The sequence below is a fragment of the Crocuta crocuta genome, unplaced genomic scaffold (genome assembly GCF_008692635.1).
Source record: "Crocuta crocuta isolate KB4526 unplaced genomic scaffold, BGI_CrCroc_1.0 scaffold126, whole genome shotgun sequence".
Classification (NCBI taxonomy): domain Eukaryota; kingdom Metazoa; phylum Chordata; class Mammalia; order Carnivora; family Hyaenidae; genus Crocuta; species Crocuta crocuta.
Window position 1 is genome coordinate 1,849,281 of NW_027531000.1, and position 24,997 is coordinate 1,874,277.

Below are 24,997 nucleotides of genomic sequence, written 5' to 3' on the forward strand. Positions count from 1 at the left end.
GGGGGGGGGGGCAGCAGCTGGGGAAGCAGTAACAAGGATAATCCTCAATTGGCTTGTAAGTATTTTTCTAATCTAAGAAAACTCGCAAAACTTTATAAAAGGTAATAAACAAAGCAATAGGATGGTATATGAGTCAGGCTTCTCTGGAAGCTCTCCAAATTTCTTGCTGCAACATGGGGAACATCTGCAAATTCCTAATATGAGATGCCATAATAAGGGGAAAAAACTTATTCTTAATATTCCTGGCCACATAAATTCTACGTAAAAGGCATTACTGGCTACCACAGATACGTGTTGGGCACTCAAAAACTGAGTCAGTTTGATATACCAGTACTTCCTCTATTTTTACTTGGCTCAGAAAATCTAATGAAATTATACAAATCCCCGAAATCTAATATTTTTATGTGATAAGATTGTGTAAGAGGAGGGGGTGGAAGAGAAGTTTGGAAAATGTGGTGACAGATGGCAAGTGGGCTCAGGCACATAGTGTTCCTATATATAGGGGAGGGGACAATCTGGTTAATCAAGGGGGGGGGAGCATTTTTAAATTTAGATTCAAGTATTTTATATATTCAGCAACATAATTTACTGAAGCAGCCTAACTGGATAGAACTTTTAAATATTTTTTTTGGTTGGGGGTGGGTTGCGTGATACATATTTTCAACAGTTTTACATATTCTTTCATGACGTCTACATTTAAAAATCAGATGGTATCTACAGGCTTTGAGTGTGTCTTTTCAGAGAGTGCTGAGAATATCTATTTCTAGAGAGAGTTCCTTCCAAGGAAATTTAATGGCATTTTAAAAATCAGGGTCATCACAGCAAATATAGCAACACTGGAAAATTAAAAGTGAACGTTCACAATGAAGATAACTTTCTACTTCAGTAGAATGAGCAATGGATTGTCAATGAAGACACTTGTGATTAAGACCCAATGCTAGGTAACATAAAGTAAGGTATGTTATGTCACTTTGCACACATCAGATCAGCAGTTTGGGTCTTACTTAATCTTCTTATTTTTAAAATATGAGTTTGGATTAAAAAATCTTTAGAATATTTTTAGTTTTATGTTTCCATTGTTGTAGGCTGTCTATTAATGGTCTGTTAATTAGGATTCTTTTGGTTGCAAGTAACAGAAAGCCCTACTCAAAATGCCTCAAACCATCACAGAGAAAGTCTAGTATGTGTTGCATGGACTTTAAGGATGGTTTGATTCAGCGAAGGATATTGTAACCACTTATGCTCATGGCTTTCTGTGGTAGCAGCTTTGGGCTAAGGGTGCCAAACTCTTTAGGATCTCCACATGCCTATTAATGACTTTGAGTCAATGACCTGCCTCATTGTTCAGGTCTGGACAAAAGGAGAAAATCATTTCCTGAATCTGTCTTAGATGAATGAAGAAGTATCTTTACAAACCTGTCCTTGCATATCATTGGCACCAATTGACTTTTTCGCTCATCTTGGATCATGGCCAGGGAATCTGACTGCCCTGTGCCACAGGAGAGACTCCTGCCATCAGCAGTTAGCCCAAGCAAAAGGGGTTGTGGCTACTGATTAAAAATCAAGAAGGGGGTATGTATGTAAGCGGAAAACCATGAAGCTTATGAACCATTTATTGCTTAGAAAACGTAAGGTTCATATAATCTGTACAGTTAAATGAGAGCTAAGAAAAAAACCCTCAAAGTAATAAAATAGAAGTTTATATGGTAACTATTCTCATATTAAGCACTTAATAAGCTTTCAATAAAGAGGCAGGCATTGGGCTAACCTTAAAGCGCTTAAACACAGAATGTGCATCTTAGTTGGCAACTAATTAACAGAAATCATGGGTATTTCTGGAGTTGCTATAGTGACCAGAGGCCTACTGCAGTAAGTTTTTGTTTTAGTACAGAGGTTTTCAAACTTGGCTGCAAATTGGAACCACTTAGGGAGTTTTGAAAGATACTGTTTCCTGGATCCCAGCTCTAGAAATCTTGGCATGATGGATTTGGGGTGGAGGCCTGGACATTTAGAGTTTTTAAAACTCCTCCAGGTTATTGTACTTCATAGTCAAGATTGGGGACCTGGGGCCTAGGGCATCTAAGTGGGAGTATACTCAAATGCATTCTACCCCCTTCAGTCACATCCAAGTTTCCCTTGAACTCCTTTTTATAATTCTCTTCTCTTCTACTCTAAACCACTAACTACTGGATTCTCCTGAGCTGGGACTCCCAGAGATACCACATGGTCCCCATTACAGTATGGAAAAACCTGAATGTGAGGGTGGAAACCAAGAGTAGGGAAGGCCTACTGTCAATATGGTGTGTTAGGAGAAAGGGACAAAAGGGTGGATGAGAGAAAACAAGAAGCAGTGCAAAAAGCCTTTCCTCTGGCACTGGGATGTGGTTGGTGATGCACATTTAGGCATTCTCAGACTCAGATTCCCACACAAACACCCATACACATACAGACACATCATCTGAGATTCTTCCCTGCCTCCTCCCTACTCAGCCCACTGCCAACCGCTTGCTCAGAATATTGCTGCAAATTCGTAAAGCACCTAAAACATGAATAAATCAGAAATGGTTATGTTTATTCATTCACTCACCGTTTCATTTACTCATCTATTCTATAAATATTGATCGAGCACCTACTATGTGCCAGGTACATTGCTAGATGGTGAATAAACAGTGATAAATAAAACAGGAGCTTATAGCATGTACAAAGGCTCCGAATCGGCAAAGTATTTGGACTGTATGAGACGGCATAATGATTATCTTGTTCACCAGTTCTTGAGTTCTATTCCCTGTACCTTGGTCATTGAATGAATACTTGCTGATTGAATGAATGCCTGAATGCGTTACTGAGAAAAGACCAGAGTGACTGGAGTATCGTGAGTATAGGAGTGGGTAGGGAGGACTGGAATGATATTCAGGTTGGAAATATGGGTGTAAATTGCTTATGCTGGGCCTGTACTCTTTGGGTTTCAAAACAAAATCTGATATTATATTCTGTACATTGGAAAACTAGTGTGTATTTTCAAACAGGAAATGATAAGGGCAGGGAAGGTATTGCGAGACCAGAGGGATTAAAAACAGCCAAAGAATAGGACGTAAGAATGTTCCAGAAAGAGGGTACCAGATGTGCAAAAGCTGGGAGCCAAGAAAGACATAATATGTTTGAAGAACAGAAAGGCACCATGCTTTACCTGAAGACACAGAAATGAAAGACAGTCTAGTGGACAGACAAGTGAATAGGTAAATATGGCGTGGAGCAGAGATGCTAGAGCAAATGCAGCTGGCACTGAATTGTGTGCAATTGCAGAGGAGGAGTGTCCAGTCTAGACTTGGGAAGCCAAGAAATACTGCATGGAGAATGTAGTAACAAAACCAAATCTAAAAAAGTGGGTTGACTTGGGAGTTGGAAGGGGAAGAGGAAAGGTACATAGAAATGGTAAGAGGAACAGAATGTTTCAAACAGAAAACGTTGAATCTACAGAAGCATGGAGATCTAAGAAAGTATCTTAACATTTAGAGCTAAATCTTAGTGACACATATAAATCAAATCTAATTTTTATAGTTTATAGAGACTTAGAATTTCAGGCACTCTGGTGCATACCCTAACAATAATCATTTAAATCAGGTATCAGTGAGGCAACTTGGGAAAGATATTTGCATAGGATCTAACAGAGAGTTTGTGGTGTGGCTGAAATATAGAGTCCATTCTCTTAGCTTTTCTATTCTACTGTGACTGACAAAGTCAAAAAATAACAAAGGAAAAGGAAGGAGGCCCAAGGAGATACATATATATACATACATACACACACATATATACACATATATGTATATATATATATTTTTTCACACACACACTTCTATTTTTCTGTATTTTTTCTATTTCTGGAAATTATCTTTCCCCATTAAAAAAATTCAACCCAGAGAAAAGAAAAAATCAGCCACATTGATAATAAGACAAAGACCAAAAAAGAAATTTCCTTGAAGAGAAGTTAAAATACAAACTTAAGGTGTCAAGAAAACTTAATGGAGTTTAAGGGGATTTATGATTGTCTGTTGTAGTTAACCATTTATGGCAAAGGGGATTTATGATTGTCTGTTGTAGTTAACCATTGGTATCATGTAAGATCCTATAGAAAAAGAAAAACATTCCTGTTGTTAATTCTTGGGTCTTGCATAGCAGGAAATTTACTGGCACAAAAGTGTGGTCAACTACAGTTTACAAGCAACAAAGGACTGTGGAATATTTAGAGAATAGAAAGTACTTTAGATTCGTTATGTAGATTAAGGTCATCTTTAGAGGAATAGTTTATTGACATTGGAAAATGTGATATATTTCAGAGAAAAAATGTATTATATATTAAAGTACAATTTTTAGAAAAGCCACAAAACCAAATAAGGATGTTTGGAAAAGTGTATGTACACTTCTATGTAAGTACTGGTAACTTACATGTGATAACTTATAGTTGACTTTAAAAGTTTTCTATTTATTTTTTTTCAGCTTATGTATTTTTGAGAGACAGAGACAGAGTGGGAGAGGGGCATAGAGAGAGACACACACACAGCCAAAGCAGGCTCCAGGCTCTGAGCTGTCAGTCCAGAGTCCACCATGGGGCTCGAACCCACAAACTGTGAGATCATGACCTGAGCCACCCAGGTGCCTCAAAAGTTTTCTATTTATTCATCTACTTTTGTTTTATTTTATTTATATTATGTTTATTTTTTAATGTTTATTTATTTTTTAGAGAGAGAGAGAGACAGTGCGAGAGAGTGGGGGAGGGGCAGAGAGAGAGGGAGAACAAAAGTCAAAGTAGGCTCCAGGCTCTGAGCTGTCAGCACAGAATTCGTGGGCTTGAACCCATGAGCTGCGAGAGCATGACCTGAGTCAAAGGTGGACACTTAACTGACTGAGCCACCAGGTGCCCCAAAGGTATTCTCTTTAGATCTTTAGTCTTGACCTTTAAAAAATATGAATATATTACTTTCATTAAAACAAACAAACAAATCACTTATGCTTGGCCAAGTCACCAAACCAGGGCTTAATACCTAATCTAATTACAGTTTTAACCTTTCCCAGAAATTTGGTCTCAACTGAATCAGAAATTTTCTGGTCAGCACCAATGAGGTAATCTGTCACAGGAGACTTCTCCATCCCCACCCCAAAGAAAATGAGATAATCTACCTAATAAGACCCTTTGCCCTTCTCCAAAGAGAACATTACCTTGCCAGGAAATTTCTTTTCTTTTCTTTGCTAATAACTTCTTTGTCCCACCTTCCTTCTTAAAACCTTCCATTTTGGACATCTCCTTGGAACTCCTCTCTGAATCACTTAATAAAACCAGTTACATCTTCAAATATTTTGTTGTTTAACACCTTATATGTAGAAAAAAAAAATCAGAGTACTTCAGTCCTAAAAATACATATGAAAACATTATTAGCTTAACTTAACATGATGGTGTTTCTTTAATATTCATTTCCTCTTTCTCATTATTGTCCTAATTTTCCCTTGAGTACCACACTCACCTCATTCCATGCATCTCTACTGGCAGAAGCTGATTTCTTTCTTAATTTGGGCATGGAGAGTGTGGTATGGCTGTAAGCTTAGCAATGCAATCTTTTTTCCCTGGGCCAAGCAAGGTCCCTGGTTCAAGATTACCAGGAGCAGCAAGTGATCCAAGTTAAATTAAAGCGATAGGAGAAGTGGGTTGCCGGGGGAAACTGAAAAAGAATCTTCCTTGCTTATCTGACAGAAATCAAAACAATTATTTCTGTTGGCATTACGTGGATGAAGAAGCTTATTACCCAGACAGCTGTGGGCAGCTATGCTTGATCCATTGTGGAGAGTCTACCTTAGGATGGACTAAAGACACAGATTTGAAAATGAGCTTGAAGTCTTGGTGGAATTGCTGAATCAAATCCATAGTTTAGGAGGTGAACCACACCTGTGAACTCTCAACCTTTAAGAAATCATTCATTTTTGGGATGCCTGGGTGGCTCAGTCAGTTAAGTGTCTGACTTCCACTCAGGTCATGATCTCATGGTTCATGAATTTGAGCCCCATGTCTGGCTCTGTGCTGACAGCTTGGAGTCTGGAGCCTGCTTTGGATCCTGTCTTTCTGTCTCTCTCTCTCTCTCTCTCTCTCTCTCTCTCTCTCTCTCTCTCTCTCTTTCTCTGACCCTCCCGTGCTCATGCTCTGTCTCTCTCAGAAATAAATATAATTAAAAAATTATAAAAAGGTAAAATTCATCTTCTTAATTATGTACTCTAGTTTGAATTACTTTGTTGTTGTTGTTTTCTGTTAATTGAAACTAAGCATAATACTACCTCCTTCTTTCTATGTTATTCTTGTCCTGAAAGGTTACTGTCAGGTAATTCAAGATCTTCTAGTTTACTGGAAAATTATTTGATGTTACTGGTTTTATCTTCCTTGACCTAGCTGGCATATTCCAGAAGTCTGCTGTCCAATACAGTATCTACTAACCATATGTGTCTACTTAAATTGAAATTAATTAAATTAAATTAAATTAAAAATTCATTGCCTTGGTTGTACTGGCCACATTTCAAGTGCTTAATAGCCACATGTGGATAGTGGCTACCATCTTGGCTGGCTCAGACATAGAACATTTCCAGCATTACAGAAAGAGCTACTGGATAGTGCCTATTGAGAGAGAAAAAGAGACATTAGATGATTAGAAGATTTGTGTTCTAATATCACTCAGGCCTCTAAACTCACCATATTCCCTTGGGTAAATAAGCTTCTTCCCTTTCTTAAGTTTTTGTTTTTTTGCTTTTTTTTTTTAAATTTTCTCTAGAGCAGAGAGGTTGGACTAGGAGGTTTTGGGAGGTGGAGGGGTATCTTCTAGTTTCAATATAACAAAATCCTAAGTGCTTTCTTTTGATTTTTAACAGTAGTAGACTTTTTCTTTATTCTTCAGGGGTCAGCTGTGAGCTCTATCATGAGATCAGACTCAGATATCAAATACTAAGACCAGGGCTGAAAACTCAGGACAGTTTCATTTATTTTCTTCTACCCAAAAAAAGGAAAAGAAAAAAATCCAACACAGATTTAGTGGCAGGTAAGTATGAGTTTAAACAGTGTATGGGCCAATTTCCTTGACTAACTGTCATAGCATTTGAAACAGATCAAGGCAGTCATCCTGAGTATGTGTCACTTTATAAAAGCCTGCTATTGGCTAACAAGAGAACTAGCAAAAGGTATTGGGGAGGGCACATCATCTACTTATTTCTAGAAAAATATTTTGTTGTGTATGCTATCATGATAGTGAACTCACATTTTATTTTTGACTCATTTATTATTATTTATTTGTTTATGCAAACATTTGAGTGTGTACTATATGCCAGGTACTACATACATGCTCAGTTCTGAAGATACAGCAGTAAATAAGATACTGGTTTTCCTTGCTCTCATGATGACTCCAGTAAGGAGATAAAGCAGTTATCAAGTAAGTAATTCCAAAAATAGTTACTTACAATGGCGGTTAAGGCTATATAGATGATACCCTGAGGGCTGCAAGAGCATGTAGCAGAGGAACTAGATCTCTTTTGGGGCAGAAGGCTACCATGAGGAAGTTTCCATGTCCCATCCAGGGACCCAAGAGAAGACTATAGCAGGAGTCAAGCGTGAGAGTGTTGTAAAATGAGGGCAGATAAGTAGACAGGGGTAGCTGATACAGAGCCTTCTTAACCATGGTCATGAATTTGGGCTTTGTTGTAAGCTCAGTGGAAAACCACCAAAAGGTTTTTAAATACAAGAGTGGAATGATCAGCATGCATGTCAAACACATTCCCTCTCACTGCACAGTGGGGACTGATGAGTAGGCGGAGCACATTTAAAGGCAAGTGAACTAATTAGGAAAGCATTGTCATAGGTGATGAAAGATGATGGTTGCCTAAACAAGGGTTGGAATGGAGAGGAAGAGAATGGATAGATTTAAGGCAAAGACAGAAAGTCAAGGTAATAGGAAGTGACATAATGTGGGGGTTTATAGAAAGGGAGATGGGAAAGACACTCTTCATTTATGGCTTGAACCATTCATTGGGATTAGGCAACAGTGATGATGAATATGACTATGGATGCGTGAGTTTTATGAACAATAGAAATAATGTTACTGTTTTTATAATTATCACCAAAACACTCATTTTCATGACCTTTATGTGCTTATATTTATGTTAATATTCTTGCAATAAAGAGACCACTTGGTCTCTAACACAACAGATTTTTACTCCTTTGATTACAGAGAAGAAAGTGAGGCTGTTGTTTCAACTTTCTCTCTGTTCTAAATGAAGAATTAAGAGATGAGAAGTAGAAGAACAAAAGAAATGACCTTGTTCTTTTCTTTTCTTCTGCCTGGAAGACAGACAAGATAAGCAATGAGGAATTATAATTGATAAAGTAATTGTAGAGATAGGCTGCTAGAGGTGAAAAATGAGACTCCTACATGAAGGTTATCTTTCCTTCCAGCCTAAGAAAAATTTTGTCTCCTATTTCTGAAAATTCTGCCTTATGTATCCAGATCCAAATATAGAACTAAATATCACTAGTTTTATAGAAAATGATTTAGCTTCTGTTCATTCTCTTTTACTATTAGTGATTCTTATTCTTTCTTGAGCAGTAGTTTGCTTATTTTGTTTCTTTGTTTGCTTTTGCTTTTTACCTTGTGAATGCTATGGATTTTTAAGAAATAATTTTTTCTTCTTAACTTTATAAGTTGGATACCTAAAGTCAAAATAATGCTTCTTGTGTATCTTTTGATAGTTTACCTTTCATGTTCAAACTTTATATCAGGCTCATCTTTGTTTACTTGGTCTTTTATCTCTATCATGCAAAATGTATTGTTTCTTGCTAATATGCTTGCCTGTATTTGCTTGATTGGAGCTTAGGTTCTGTCAATTAAATATAAGTCTGAATATTAGTTCTTCAGCCATATTAGAGGTGTGACATTAGTTCAAATAATTAACTTCTCTGAAATTTGACTTTCTACCCATAAAATACAGATCAATGAAATATAGATCTATTAGCACTTTTGTAAGTCATAAATGAGACACTGAATGTAAAGCCGCAGCTAGGGTTTTGTATATAGAAAGGGTCCCCCCCTGACCTCTGCCCCAAAATAGGTATTAATAGAATAGCACTATCATCATTATTATTAAATTTTTTAATATTTATTTTTTTGAGAGAGAGAGGGAGACAGAGCATGAGTGGGGGAGGGGCAGAAAGAAAGGGAGACACAGAATCTGAAGCAGGCTCCAGTCTCTGAGATGTCAGCACAGAGCCAGTGAAGGGCTCCTACTCACGAACCATGAGATCACGCCCTGAGCAGAAGTTGGACATTTAACTGACTGAGCCGCCCAGGTGTCCCTCATCATTATTATATTATATTTGATTATATTCTTAATTATAATAATATTGTTATTATATATGTTATATATTATATGTCATCAATCATCATCACTATTACATATTATTAATATAACTCCTATTCTCTTATTGTACTTCATTTCTCTTCATCATCCTTTTACTCTTCATAGCTTAAATATATTTTGAATCATGGCAAGTGATAAGAGAAATAAGGCAAGTATATACATGCCATTTAGATCCCAAAGGTAAAACTGACAAGCTAGGGATACGTGCTGTGTATCTGGCATAGGGCACATAGAATTCCTTGATAGACTGGAAAATTTCAGGTGAGTTCTAGGAGAAAAAAAGTGAAATAACAAAAATGATTTATATACACAAATGGAAGAAAGATAACATTATTACGTAGCCAAAGGAAAAGGTATATACCCTTCTCATGATGATGATCTAAAAATAGACATTTTCAGCCAACTGATAGGTAGCCCCAATGACTATAAGAAAAAAAGAAATTGGGCTTCAGTGCTACAGAAGGCACATGGATGAGAGAGAAAGTGCCATGACAATTACCTTTTCATCCATGCCTCCATTGTCATAAGCCAACTGAAATGAAACAAGGAAAAAACCCATCAGGGTTGAGAAATAACAACTAAAATGTGTTACTTCAAAAAATATGATTTAAATGGGATACATCTAAGCCACCTTAATTTGCATTGGATTGAAACTTGGCATGTTTCTTAGTCCAGATGTAATTTATTTAAATTCCTTTAGTTATTTTTCAATTTAGAAATATGAATAGACATAAATTCTTACACGTCTCAATTTTTTTCTCTGAACATTTGTGAATTAAAATTAGCCAAATTATTAGGTGGACTCTTCTTAAACTGAAGTAAGATGGCTTTTATTTCTAATGCGAAGAAGTAAGAAGTGTGATAATCAGTGGAATGAGGAATTGTCTCATGGTACCTTAGGTCAGGGTGCAGGAATTAGCCCTTTTAATGGGTTTCCCAGGTAACTTAATAACTAACACAAAGTATAGATGAGGTTTTTAATTTTTTTTAGACTTTTATAATCATTTGGAGAAACAGAGGAGTCACACTCCTTAAGATATGGTTTTCCACCAAGAAATCCCCTTTGGACATTTCTGTTCTAAGTCCTCTTCCTGAGCCTCTGATATATTTCTGTCTCTGCCTCTATACCTCCCACCAATTTTTTTCTCTCTCCTACTTTTCTCCTTGTCATATACTCTATCACTCATTCCCTCTGCCCACTGCTTCTTATTATACAGGACAATTTGCTGAATATTCTTGGCTATTTCGCAATTCTGAGCGTTTTAGCTTTTACCCTCAGTTATTTTCATTGTTTTTCCTCTTAATAAAAGTGAGTTTCTCCATGGGGGTGATAAATAGGTTAATGAACAGGTTTTTGTCTTTACATCAACAAATGTGTATATACATAGACACTATGTTTGAAATGTAGATCTTTAGGACTTTGGCCTGAATCATGGTTTGAATTCCCAGCTACTTGGGTATCTTGAATTAATGAAACTGGATGGGCTAAAACAACGGTGCTGTTGTCCCTGGCCTTTTGTAAATACTGTGCCCACAGAACAATATGGCTGAGTAGGACATAGCCACGGGCCACATGAGTAATAAGCCTATAACTCCTGGTTTTTCAGAATCCTAAGGGATTCTGGCAGCAGCAATCAATGCTTTGGATTTATCATTGCTCTGATTAAAAAATAATAAAAATAAAAATAAAATAATCTCCAATGGATTTCTATTGCAAAAGGCTCTGAAAAGGCAGGAACTTGGTTTCATGTGTATACTGCTGTATCCTCAGAGCTTAGGGCAGTGTATGGGAAATAAAAATTCAATTAATACATGAATAATGTACGTTAAAGTCCTTACCAGTCAGAGTAGACTAGCTTATGCTGCAGTAACAAATAGCCCTCAAATCTCAATTGCTTAAAGAACAAAATATGTCTTATTCACTGTGAATATCCATTATGGGTTGGTAGGAAAAGAGGAGGGCCTGTGCTCTGTGATCACGCAAGGATCCAGGCTGAGAGTGTGGCTAGTCCCTGTTCATCATGCAAAGGCAGGTGTTGCTTCAACATTAAATGCTTCAGCCTCAAAAAGATACCATCAATTCTGCAGACACTTCATTGGCCAGAACTTTATGGCGCACTCAACCACGAAGGAATCAGGAGATGCAGTCCCTTTATGGCCAGACAGTAGGAAGTCCCAACTTCTTTGAAAGGTGTGAGAATAGTTTTGTTATCACAAAATAGTTGGGAGAGTGGAGTAAATTGCCTTAAATGCCAATATTTGTTGATGCTTATATTATTAGGACACATGGTCATTTGCTGCAATACAGTGCTCTACAAGGTATTTGGGGGGACAAATGGAACTACGTTGACATTCCTGTTCCATCACATACATGTATTGAAAGTCACTTAAGCTTGAAAGAGCATGTCTTTCTTCCAGTCTTTTTTTGAAAAATTAACAATGCTTATCTGAGTGCCTTGAACATAATCCATTAGTACATCTTTCAAGCTTATTAAATTGAATTAATTTGTAGATAAGTTACTGTGTTTAGCTTTAATTTAATCCCTGGAAAGGAAGAACGTAATGGTTACTTTTTTAAAAAATGGTAGCCATTAGTAGTAAATGTGAACTTCCTTTTAATTTGAATTCATTAGCATAGCAAAAACAAAACCAAAAAAAAATCATAAAGACTACCTTACACACATCTATATTTCAAAAGCCTGGAATGTACTCAGTATATACTTTTTGAATGAATGAATGATACTTTTTTTGAGACCATCTTAATGACAAGGAAATAAGAAAATGTAATGGTTAATTTTGGGGTGTTGTTTTAACCGTGAAATATTTTATGAGATGGGTTCTTGAACCAGAATACTGGAGTTTGAAACCTGCTCTAAGGCTTATTAGCTATATGACCCTGAGCAAGTTTTTAAATCCCCCTGTTCCCCCTCGGGTTACTCATCTTTGAAGTGGAGATAAGAATGAAAATATTTATCCTATGGACTTAGTAAAAAGGATTATACCTGATACCTTAGAAACAACATACTACAGAGTAGTGGTACTCATAGTAGAAGTTCAATAAGCATTAGCTGCTGCACTATTATTATTATTTTTTCTTGAGATTGCACAGTCGGTGTACAATTTCTGTTTGTGTCACCAGCACAACAGTAATGAACCACTGAAATGAAACACACACTACTAACTAGAACTTTGGTGTTGTTACATTTGTATTGTGCAAAGGGAGAAACACCAGTGGGGAAGATCTCTGTGTCTGCAGGGTCTCTCACTCTTTCACTCTGTAACATGAAAAAAGTGGATGGCTTCCAAAATAGCATGGTGGCAGCACTGACCCTTCTTTATAACATCTGTGCAAAGCAGGAGTATTCTGAGGTGTTTTGAGAGGTTTGTGAGCAAGGAAAGTTATGAGAACCACTTTGATTTTGAAAAAAAAGGATGAAAGACTAAACAGTGTTGATGAAGTTTTGGAGTGATGGTGGGTGGCCCAGGGCAACAGCCAAGAAAGAATTCTTGAAGAAGTTTTTGGTGCAAAAAAAAGTGATTTTATTTAAGCACAGGGACAGGACCCATGGGCAGAAAGATCTGTACTGGGGGTCGGGTAACTCATGACACACCCTCAGGTTGGGAGGGGGTCAGGCATAGAATAAGTCTCTAAGGTATTTTGGAAGCAAGGTTTCAAGGACCTTGAGGGGCTAACTGTTGCTAGGGAAACACCACTTATTGCTGTCTAATACAACCTCAATCATGAGACCCTTCAGATGCATTCTGGGAGGCCATAAGCCTAGAGTATGATTGCTACCCTATATCTTGGGGAAGTTAAGATAAAGGAAGTAGACTTACAGGATCCTCGAGGTTGGGATAATGTTAAGCTAAGATTCCCTTTTGCCCCCAGCACTGTGTCATCATGGAGGCAGCTGAGCTTCTAGAGGGAGGTCACTCTGCTGGTGTCAAGGACGTGTCAGTGGGCTGTGGGCAGTAAGAGAATTTAATTTTTCATGTGCTTAGTTTCCCACATCACCATGGCAAGCACTTAAACCCCCTTCCTTTGTTCTTGGGTAGCCAGGAGTGTCCCAGGAATATCATACATACTCTACCTATGGGTGGGGGAGGGAGAGTGCCAGCCTATATTTTGCCCTCAGTTTGCCCCAGGTTCCCTTATCACTATGAACTATGACAGTGGAGACCACATTCGTTTAGTTCTCTGTCTTGTCCAAGTATCTAACACATAGTAGGTGCTTTATAAGCAATTCATGAAGTAACTGAATGAATATTTCTGACTATCAGTGCCCATGCAGTCAATAAGCGAAAACTAGGTCACCTTACATGCATCGTTGATGTTCAGATATAATCACACTATATTTCCAAAGAAGAGAGTGTCCATAACACAGTACTAGAAACAAAATATTCAATTTGAGTGTTTCCTCCCCCATACCAGCATGTTATTAGAGGGAGAGGGAAATTTTTTTTAAAAATGCGTTGAGCATATTTATTTGTTAAAACCCAGTCTTTGATGCTGAAAATGACATGTTTCTATTTCTTAAACATGTTCAAAAACCTCAGAAGGTTTTTATTGGGCTTATGCATATAAGCATCTATATTGTATTCCAAGTATACCATATTCCCAGATTTAGCTACCAAAACAATCGACAGACTTAAATTTGTATAAGCCTAACAATATTTTTGGTTAATGTACTGGTTCAAAGAACATGAAGAGGTAAGAAATGGCTCGCAGTTCACTTTCGAGTTTATTGTTACAAGTCTAACACCCATTAACACTATCAATATTTTGCAGAATGCTTTTTCTTTTGTTTCTCATTCCCTCTTTACTCTTTTGGCAAATGAACAGCATCAGTAAGAGCTCTACATAACATACCAGGCAGTACAGTGTTAAAGTGCAGCTTGAGTTGTTGAAGAGTTAGTGGGCAGGCATTTCAATTCACTGTAGCTGTAATAGAGGGTAATGTCACTTTAAGACATGTGATACTTTACAGAGGAGGGATGTATCGAAACAGACTACCAGACTACTGCTACTTACAGCACCGTATAGCAGCGCTGCTCCTACATTTTGCTGCCTTACTCTTCCCTGAATGCACGGGACTGGGGATGGTCTATCATTAACTGTAAACTGATTCTCATCAGGAAACTGCACATTATTCCACCATCCCTTCAAAGGTCTCATCAGGCAGAGGTGACGCCAGGAGAAGCTTTAAAGGTGAAAATGACAAGGTTTCCACCCCTCAAACCTTGGCTCCTTTTCTGACAATACAGTCTGAATGCGCCCGATGTCTTCTTTACTGTGGAAATAGCATCGGAAGAAAAAACATATTTTTTAATCCTGATAAAGAAGATTATTGGGAAGCTCTTTTTTTTTTTTTCTTAAAAATCTCCAATTGTGCACAGATGGATTTTAGAAAGTGTTAGAGCTTTCCAATGAACACTAATAGAGTACTCTGCTCTTGGCTGGATTTTTCAGGTAAGAAGACTCTTTAAGGATTTAAGATTCAGAAAGCAGATTTGTAACCTGTTCAGTCATATGTAGGGAACTATGTACCGGCTGGATGCATTATTTGGTGGAACACACTTATTAACATAGAGACAAGCTCTTGGTAAGAGAGTAAGCAACGAGAGTGATATGCACGAACCTTGGAAGTGATGCTAAGAATTAAAGAAAGTTAAATAAAAAAAGGAAAAAGAAGGAAAATACTGAAAATGTGAAGTCACAGGAATCTTTTTAAGTGCTAAAATATATGTGTGGGAAGAAATGAGCAAGAGAAAGCAGTCATTGAAAAACTGTTAAGTTTTGATTGTGGTTGGCGTTTTGAAAGTTGAGATGAATTCCTAGTGCATTTTAACTGAAATTCACAAGTAGGCAATGCATGCCACAGTCACCTCTATTTTGTCTTTCTGTAATTTGCAGGGTATTTGAAAAAGGCCCCCAAACGCATTCACTTCAAGATTCACGGAAGGGGTGTTGCTATTTATCTCTGCTGAAGAGAATGCATCTATATTATACTGATAGTTATGAAGACAATGAGGCTAAATCTGTTGTCTACAAAAGTAAACAGTGGGCAGTGAAAGTAATTATAAAGTGAATGGTCCATCTGAATCACAGAGTGAGGCATGAAAGGCACCATGCTGTTGCAAATAATGTTTTCCTACTTTGGACTTAATTACGGTTGTCACCGTTTGTCTATTATAGTCCTAAACCCTTCAAGACTGCATCTCTCTCCTAAAGCCCATAAATTATCTTGTATTATGTCTGTATATACATATACATACATATATATTTGTATCTTTCTGCTTTCTGAACATCACAGTTTTTGAAAGAGTGCCAATTTCCATGAATAAAGAAACCACATTGGGAGGTCACTAGCAGATTTTAAATGTATCGTTGAAACACTTGTAGGGTGTAATTTGACAGTAGAAAATGTTTAAAAGGAACAATCTGGGTTCTGAAGCTCTCTCTAAGAGAAAAGCATACACTTAACTGGATTCTTGTAGAGAAAAATGCTTCCATATCACTGCCTGAGTAAGGACGATGCTTCAAGTTTGATTAATTTGGCAATATGAAATGCAGCATAAGGTGTTGTTTGAGAAATTGGACAATATGTAGCGCAGTTGAGTCTTTGTAGCTCCTAAGATCCTTATAGGTGCAGATAAGGCTGTCAAAGTTTCAGCGCCTGAGAAAAGGTATATGTTCATCCATAAATACATACACCACCTGTATATGCATATTCATCACCACTACACAACACATGCCACAATGGGATCTTAGGAGGCAAAGCAATATTGTAAATTATGCCTCACTCTAGGATAGAAGCATAGATCTTGCATCTGAAACTCATTCTGGCTGAAGACAATTCTTTCTGATTTTAAGTCCAGCCAGAAAGACAGGTTCTATCAGGAGATTACAACATGCCTCTGAGAAATGATTACTTAGTTTAGAAGACAGCAGAATGATTAAAAATTCATGACTGTAGAATTAAAAAAAAAAAAGAATCCACTCTTCCCTTTTCAGGCTTATGTCAGACTTACAATGAAGTTAGAAGGAACAGGAGTCTGCAGCTTTTCAATGCCTGGAATAACTATAGTTTAAAGATCATTGCGTAAAACAGGATGTATAGTCAGGATACTATGTTGCAAACTGCCTAACCCGAAGGCAAAACCCTGAATTTATTTCTGTGTGTTGGCAATCCTTGGAGTTTGGTTTTGCAGAATTTCAAAAAGAATTCATGATCTCTTGGAGAGAGCTTTCCCTCAGTCCTACTTCGTGGCATGACCTCTGCTGGGTTACTGATTCCAGCCAGCAAAGTAGCAAAAGGGACATGACGTCTGAGACACCCCTTCTTTCATCAGTGGGACTGACTGAGCTGGGGGCTTGAAGCTGGGGGTAATCCTTGCTGTCTCATGTTGTCTTTAGAGAATGGCAATGGTCTCTGCGATGTCCTGGGTCCTGTATTTGTGGATAAGTGCTTGTGCGGTGCTCCTGTGCCATGGAACCCTTCAGCACACCTTCCAGCAGCACCACCTGCACAGACCAGGTAAGTCGAAGCTGGCTCCAATGCAGCCTCCAGTCTCGCCGCTGTCACCTTAACAGATGGCTGAATGTAAGTGACAGAAAGTGCTATAATGCAGGCAGCTTGCGTCTGAATTCCAAGGCATATTGTTGACTGGATGCTTGGGGCGAAAGGTGAGGGTGATACAATGCCTTAGAGGTATTTCTGTTAATTTCTCAGGAAAACAAAAAACTAAAAGGTCTTCTCTAAGAGTCTCCCTACCCTCTTCCTCACACCTTAAAAAGTAAAAGTCACGTTTTTGGGGGGTACTTTGGCCAATAGCAACATATTCTGCACAAGGTGGGATAACTTGCCGGACTTGAGGAATTTTTAGACAGGCAAAACATGATCTTTGCTACCAATAACGTAATGTGTATGTATTCCTGGGATATCCTACCTAAGCGCACATACTCTAATGTCAGTGTGTATGTGGCTCAGAATTTGGGGGGGGGACGTATGTGCTAAAATTAACTTTGGAAGGAATTTGTCAATGAAAAAGAAATTTAAAAATAACTTACTATTTCTTGCCTGGTTTATTTTGTCTCCTTTCCTTTCTCCCTTCACTTTCTGTTCTTCCACTTTGTTCGGCGGCTTTTTTTTTTTTCCTTTCTCTCTCTTTCTTGGCACTTCCAGGAACAAATTCCCGTTNATTGTGCTTTCCGGATGCATTTTTCTTTCTTTGCCTTTCTGTTTAAAGTATATTTCTTATCATTCCACGGCCTCACTCTTCGGTCTGGACTTTTTTTTTTTTTTTCCCTCCTCCTTTGCCATTCTCATTACTGTCCCCCAGCTCGATTTGTCCTTACCCTCACTGGTTGACTGAAAAGAGTTCTTTCCATATTCTGTTTAATTTCGGCCTTTGCGTTCGTTTACTCCACCCTCCACCTGCGCCTCCTCCCCAACCCCCTCCACGATCGCCCATTCAGTCCAGTCCGGGCTCCAGGGACTAGTGGCGCCGCAGGCTCCAGATCCTCCGTTCTGAACCGCTCCCAGCCCCTCTCCAAATTCCTTCCTGGCCTCCTCCCAAACGTTCAGCTTGGCTCCTTCCAGCTGCGTCCGGCGTCCACGCCTTTGCCTATCCCTGGCTCCGCAGCCAGCCTGGGCACCAATCCTGGGCTCCTCGGCACAGTCGTCCAGCACCATCTCCCGGGGCGCTGCTGGCTGCCTCCCCGGGCTCTGACTGCAGGCTGCGGGCAGGATGCAACGCGCGAGGGTGCAGCCCTGGGTCCTCCCGCGCGCCCGCACCCGGCTGCAGGGGAGCTCGCGCCAGTGGGTTCGCTGCAGGAGCCCGGACCACCCCCGGACGAAGCGGGGGCGGGGGGAGAGGGCGGGAGGAGGGGTCGGAGGCGGCCTGAACCCCGGGCTGCGCCTGGGCCCCAGCCACCCTCAGTCCCCACGCCCTGTTCCGGGAGGCAAGGCGAGCAGGCGCTGGTCCCCCTGCAGGTGGGCTTGGAAACCGCGCGGCCGCCCCTGCCGCGCGCTTGTATTTCTGCCTCGTGGGTCCTGAACCCGGAGCGCGTACCGCCCGACTCCCAGGCTTCCGTGCCGAGGTGGAGGAAGAACAAACACAGGTTTTGGGACCTTTGAGTGGGTCAGTTCATCACCAGTCTGTTGTGGCAAAAACGCCCTTGACTTGTTACCGTCATACAAATAACGCGGGAAACCTTCATTCATTGTAATACTTAACAATAAGAATTCCTAAAAAAACATAACTACTGTGAGTGTTTAGGCACACCCTCACGTTGTCTTAGTCCTTATACAAGTAGGTTATTCCCCCATACTACCCCCTCCCCAAACATAAAGCCTCCCTCCTCCCCCTCCCCCACCCTCCATCCATCTGTTGCCCGGGAGACCAAAGTTCTGAGGGATCAAGTGACTTGAGTGAGAAGGCACAGCCAATAACTGCCATTGGAAGTCAGGATGGTCTGATGTCACCTCCCTGGCCTGTTTCCCAGGAGGGGATAATGCCTCCCAGGGCACGGAATAGTCATGCCAGGTAGCCTCTCTGAGGAGGTCTGAATAGTTTTCTCAATTTGTGAAAACTTCCAAGTTGCGTTGATCCACAGACACCTTTAAATTGCAAACCTATTCTGAAGAGTGGCCATGGCAGAGCTGGTGGGTGGTGCCCTTGGCGATGCTGGAGCTCAAGACCAAGAGGAGTCCCTCATCTCTGTTACTCAACATTAGTGGCATGACCTTGGGAAAGTCACTTTTCTTCTCTGAGCCGGTTTTCCGTTTAGGGATATTGTGGGGTGTATATAAAACCATCACTGTGAAAGTGCTTTGCAAACTGTGAAGCCCTTCATAAGTATCAGTAATTACTGACATCTCCACTTAATAGACCACAAAGGTACTTGTCAGACATGTTGAATGAGTGAAGTTTTGCTGTTCACACAGCGAATAATCCATGTAGGACAAAAATCTGGTTTTAATCTTGTGAATTTTTTTTTAACTATTCGATACCTGGCTAGAATATATCAACCAAATGTGTGTGTCTGTTTCACTCAATTTGTAGAGTTATGTAATATAGTACACTTTGCAGTGAGCTTTCACTTAGACTATCTCTGTTAATCAATTAATACATGAGATTTTTTTGGTCGGGGGTTATGACTATGCTACTTGTAATAAGTAAATGCAAATCCTTATGGGGCTTGTTATCAAAATATTATAATCTTACACTGAGAAACACGTCATTAAATTCTGACTAAAATTAAACTCAATGTTTATTTTCTCCATTGTCTGCTCATAGAAATTGCTTATTATCACCAATGCATGGTTGATCCGGATGTCAAATAACCTAAGAAATTCTAGCACCAAAACCAGTTTCAACCCAAAGTGCTTACACATTCGAGATCCATTTCAGATTCATTGATGAAATTAAGAAACTATATATACTCCTCTCTGGATGCAGAAAGATTCAAATGATATCTGACTGAAAGTCCAATCGTTCTATGTAATAGGCTGATTCAACTTTCTTGGGTTTTCAACAATAGCTGCAAAGATTAAAGCGATAGATCTTGGACATAGCAATAATCTAGATTATTTCAGTCAGAAATACAATCTCCTTTAATACAATCTGTTTTGATTTTAAGAGTAAATATATGCTTTTTTTGATGAGAGTTGTGATGTTTCCCTTTGTGGGTCTTAAATCTTCAGGGACACTAATGAAATGTGTATGAAAACAAGAGAGAAATCAGGGCCAGTTTTCTGTGACAATCCACCCCAAATGAGCAAATAAATAAATAAACAGCTGGATAAATGAGCAAAAAGGAAAAACATAATCTCATTTTCTCAAATCAGTTAAAACAAGTGACATGATGAGAAAAAATGAGACACCAGGCAGACCCTGAGCTTTGCCACATTTGCCTAAGCTTGAAAAATCGCCTCTTTCATAAAGCAGGAGCCGGCGGACACTGCATGCATACCAAGTATCGGGGAAATGTGAAAAATGACAAATCTTTCCCTCAGAGCCCTGAATGGGGGGAGAGGGAAGGCTTTACAGCTGCCTCCTCACCTGCTTAGGAACCGCTGGTCCCTCTCTTGCCAGCCTTTTACCAGCAGCCTCTTTACCATCCCCTACCCAGTAAGATTGATGGTGTTCCCATCCTAAGCAGCCAATTTCAGTCTCTCAAGAAATAATCCACTACACTGACAGATGAGTGGAATTTGACGCGATGTTCCCCTTGTCAGACTGTGCCGCACCTGGATGGCACCAGCCAGCCCGGGTCCTGTAGGGGAAATGGTTAGAGATTTGGGCCAATTTCTGCTGTCAAAACATGAAATCAGGACAATGTTTTTGTGAGGCCGTGAATTTGAGATCTGTCTTCTCAATGCAGTGGGTTAGTACACAAACAGAATGAGAATATGTTAACTGGAAAACGGACAGATTTTAATAGATTTCCCTGTAGACCCAAAGTACTTTCTATTTTTCCTATTTGTAGTATTAGGAATATACCATTTATTTTCCCTTACTCACTAGTTAAGGAGGATTAAAACAGTCAATCAAATGGAAGTGAATTTTAAAAGTACACAAATGTGTAAAATGCGCTATAGATTAACAGATTTCACAGTGATTTAATATTTGGTTAAACCAAGTTTTTGCTTTGGTAACGATGTAGGAAATTGCCATAAGAACTTGAAGAATATCCGTGCCCTTCAACACACACACACACACACGCACACACACACAACTTTATAAAGGAAGACTAAACAATGAAAACCCAAAAGTGATGTTCCCTTGTTTTAGATAATTAAAAAAGACACTTCAGCTCTTTATAATCATCAGTTATTGTGTAACAGGTAAAAAAGGATGAATGGTTTGCTGGATGTAACTATCTAAATTTAGAATTAGTTTTTCTCCCTTATGGATATGTGAATTATGACAGTAATTTTAATGGTTACTTAATTTTGAGTGTGTGGGTAGGTGTGTGGGGGGTTGTTCTTGAAACTTAATAAAATATGGATCATTTCAAAATACTTTAGTAAGAAAAGATCCTTGGGATTCTTTCATAATTTAAAATTATAAAGACAAATTACATGAGACAAGAAGTTATGAGTGTCTAATGAATCATTTATTCTTGAGTAGCTGCTATTGTATTGACAGGTGTATATGGAAACGATATATAGAAAGATTACACTTAATAGAATTGTCTATGTAACTCATACTTGGCCTGATTTAAAACTATATTCAGCAAAGTATGTACTTAGAGGTATTCATTTATGACTTAATTATTGTATAGTGAATATCACCATCTAGTTAAGTGTAATTTTTTGGTTAAAATATTAAAAAGCTTTCCTGTATATCTTATACTTATTTTCACCTTACTATTTAGTATTACTTTATTGAATTAAATGCTTATGGAATATACATTAGAACACCATGCACATTACAATATAGGATTTTCTTACAATAATAATATAAAAGAAATTGTCAGAGCAACAGTGGTTGCATGTTGGCTTTTTAAGAATTTGTGCCAGTACCAGATTGCTAAGTGTAGTGAATTGACCTAAGGATTAGAGCAGACAGGTTGTTATTTGGTGTAAGCTGGTGCTAGTGATAATCCATTGATCATCTGATTGATGATATTGACCTTGTCTCAGAGTCAGAGTGCCGCTATGGACATTTGATAAGACTTCAAATTATTAAAGCCAAGTAGAGATGCAAATAAATATTTCCTGTCAATCCCATGAATTCATAAGAGAATTATTACAGTGCTGTGTAAATAGTGTTACTTATGTGAGCTCAAGCCTATGGCTTCAATTCATAGTTAAGAAAAATAGATATTATACCACACTGCAAACAAATATTTAGAAGTGATGCCAATGAATATTAGCCTTTGATTGTTAATTTCTTAAAGCTCATTTAAGATGGTAACTTCAACTTTTTGAAAAACTCATCCAGGTTTAAGCTGTGTGAAAATCTCAAAGTTTGATTGCATAACATTGGTATACCATTTTTTTGACAACACTTTGGCAGTGTCTCCCAAGGTATAAAATGTACAAATCCTACATTATTCCATTTTGAAATGTGTATCCTAAGAAAATGAGTGGACAGGTTTATAAAAGTATATGTTAAGATTTTGTTAATTTAATGCAAATAAGTAGAGGAGGGTTTTGTCTCCATCAAAAGGAGATTGGTAGAGTAAGTCATTGTACACCTGAACAGTGGGATTCAATGTAGCCACTGGAAAGGAGGAGATGGATTTATATGTACTCTTAAGGAAAGATGTCCATGATAAACTGCCGAGTGAAAAAAAACCAAGGAACAAAATACACAGTTTCAAAATAATTTTGGAAAAAATATTAGCACAGGCATAAAAAATGTCAGAAAGGGCATAAACATTTCATATATAGTGTTAGTTTAACCTGCTGGTAGGCTACAATGACTTAGACTTTTTATTTCCTATAATTATGTATTTATTTAAATTTGTTTTTAATATGGGTATATATTACTTTTTGAAAAAAATGCTTACAATATTAGCTGTAGAGGGTTTATGGTTAGGTAAAATTAAATGTATTGGGATGGCTCAGTCGGTTAAGTGTCTGACCTCAGGTCATGATCTCATTGGTCATGAGTTCAAGCCCTGTGTAGGGACACTGTGCTGACAGTTCAGAGCCTGTAGCCTGCTTCCAATTCTATGTCTCCTTCTCTCTTGGGCCCATCACCTGCTCACGCTCTGTCTCTCTCTCTCAAAAATAAATAAACATCTTTTAAAAATTGAAAAAAAAAAAAAGAGAAATGTATCGAACAGTGATCCCAGTTTAAGAAGAAAGTAAAATGAATAGGTAGGAAATTATCATGAGGCCCTTTTCCTTTTTAGAGCCTTAATTCAATAAAATGTCTAGGCCAGCATTTTCTAGTTCACAAAACGCTGTACCCTCAAGATGCTCCTTGGAAAAAAGCTATTAAGTGCTGGGGAAGTACTCACTGTCTCGTATGTTCTCCTCTTGGAGATTTGCAGCGCCTATAATGTATATACAAGTTCTGGAAATATTTGCAAATAGAAAACCTAATTGTGTTTAACTAAAATTTTCCAAACACTTTTTTATTCAGGCGATGTGAGAAATGTGACCCAAAATAATCCTAGAAGCCTGTGCTATTCATCTTCTTATCTCTCACTCTTAGTAAGGAACTTGACATATAATACGTGCCCAAAAAATATGTGTTACATTATTAAAGGAAGAAGGAATGAATGTTACGGAAAAATTTGAAACTCTTCCTCAATTGTTACTACTTATGTGTGAGCGTGTGTGAATGAATGGATGCATATGTATATGTGTGCATGATTATAATTCAGAGATACCTCAAATGGAGAGTGGTATAAATATTAAGTTGTCAGTATAACCTATGTATCTGTGTGTATGTGTGTGTTTGTGCAATATCTTTCTGAAGCTATTGACACTGTTTAATATTTGACAGCACTTCCATTAATCAAAATAATCCAAAGAATATGCTTATGGATGTAGTACAAAATTAAATCCCTAAGGTTTTCAGTCACAGCATGGATTTTTTTTCCTACAGATTTGGAAAATATTATAAGCATGGTCTTAAGGGACTGAAGAGAAACTTCACTTAACAAATAAGGAAAGGCCTTCTGCTCTCAAATGTTTTGATAGCAAGAGAGAAATTCACTTCATCTTTGTAGCAGGGAGAAAATAACAACAGACAGCAATTTTTCCTTTCTTTGAGGTAAAAAGAAAATGAATTATTTTGTTAACAATTTGTGTAAACTAATTGGATTTTCTGGAGATAATGTCCTCAAAGCACTTAGGAGACCATGTTGGGCCACTATTTTTTCTTTCCCTATCTTTATATAATAAAGGTTCAGAGAAAGAAAAGACAAATGATATAATCACAGCAATTTTCCCTCAGAAGATGGATGGAGATGCTGAATGATGTGGCTATTCATTAAGCAGTTTCTTTCTCCATGCAGGGAAGGAGTCAAATCAAATCTCACCCGGAGTCTAGAAGGGAGGAAAAGCCCCATCCTCAACCAAGGTCATTGTTCTGCTGATGCAATTACCCATATTTATCTTTACTGTGTCCTTACTAGACCTACTCTTTTAGGCATGCTTTGATTTTACCCAAGAATAAATGCAAGCTAACTGGGCCTGTATACATCCAAAGGGCTTTTTTTGTTGTTTCCCCCTCATGTAGATGAAGAATGGATGGATTGAGTCATAGGCTTTGAAGAGACTACAGTATGTCAGCTCCCAGGTTTAGATGAGCTACCTCACAGTGGGAAGAAAAAGCACTTCAGTGCTCTTGAAATTGATAAGATATCTTAGATTAGGGTCAGCAGGATGGCATATTATACTTCTCACTGAATAAATGTTGTGCAAACATTCAATAAGCATTTTTTTTGAACTAGGCAAGAACTTTACATTCTTTAAAAATGCATACACTGGTAGGAAAACACCATGTTAAGCCTTTTTTTACATGGAATCGTAATGAGAAAGGAGCATCAGAGTAGGGGTAGGACACTGGAGCATTTAGATCTTCCATA

The 24,997-nt window shown here is 38.3% G+C and overlaps 1 protein-coding gene across 2 annotated transcripts in view; it reads left to right on the forward strand.

Annotated features, from left to right (window-relative positions):
- The first annotated feature begins 14,467 nt into the window (after window positions 1-14,467).
- TAFA1 (TAFA chemokine like family member 1) overlaps window positions 14,468-24,997 on the forward strand; it is a 505,381-nt gene continuing 494,851 nt past the window's right edge. For both annotated transcript variants that reach the window (XM_077770591.1, XM_077770592.1), the window contains exons 1-2: window positions 14,468-14,908; window positions 16,856-16,976. In XM_077770591.1, the coding sequence (XP_077626717.1) occupies window positions 16,859-16,976 (118 nt within the window). In that variant the 5' untranslated portion in view covers window positions 14,468-14,908; window positions 16,856-16,858. The remainder of the gene's footprint in view (window positions 14,909-16,855; window positions 16,977-24,997) is intronic.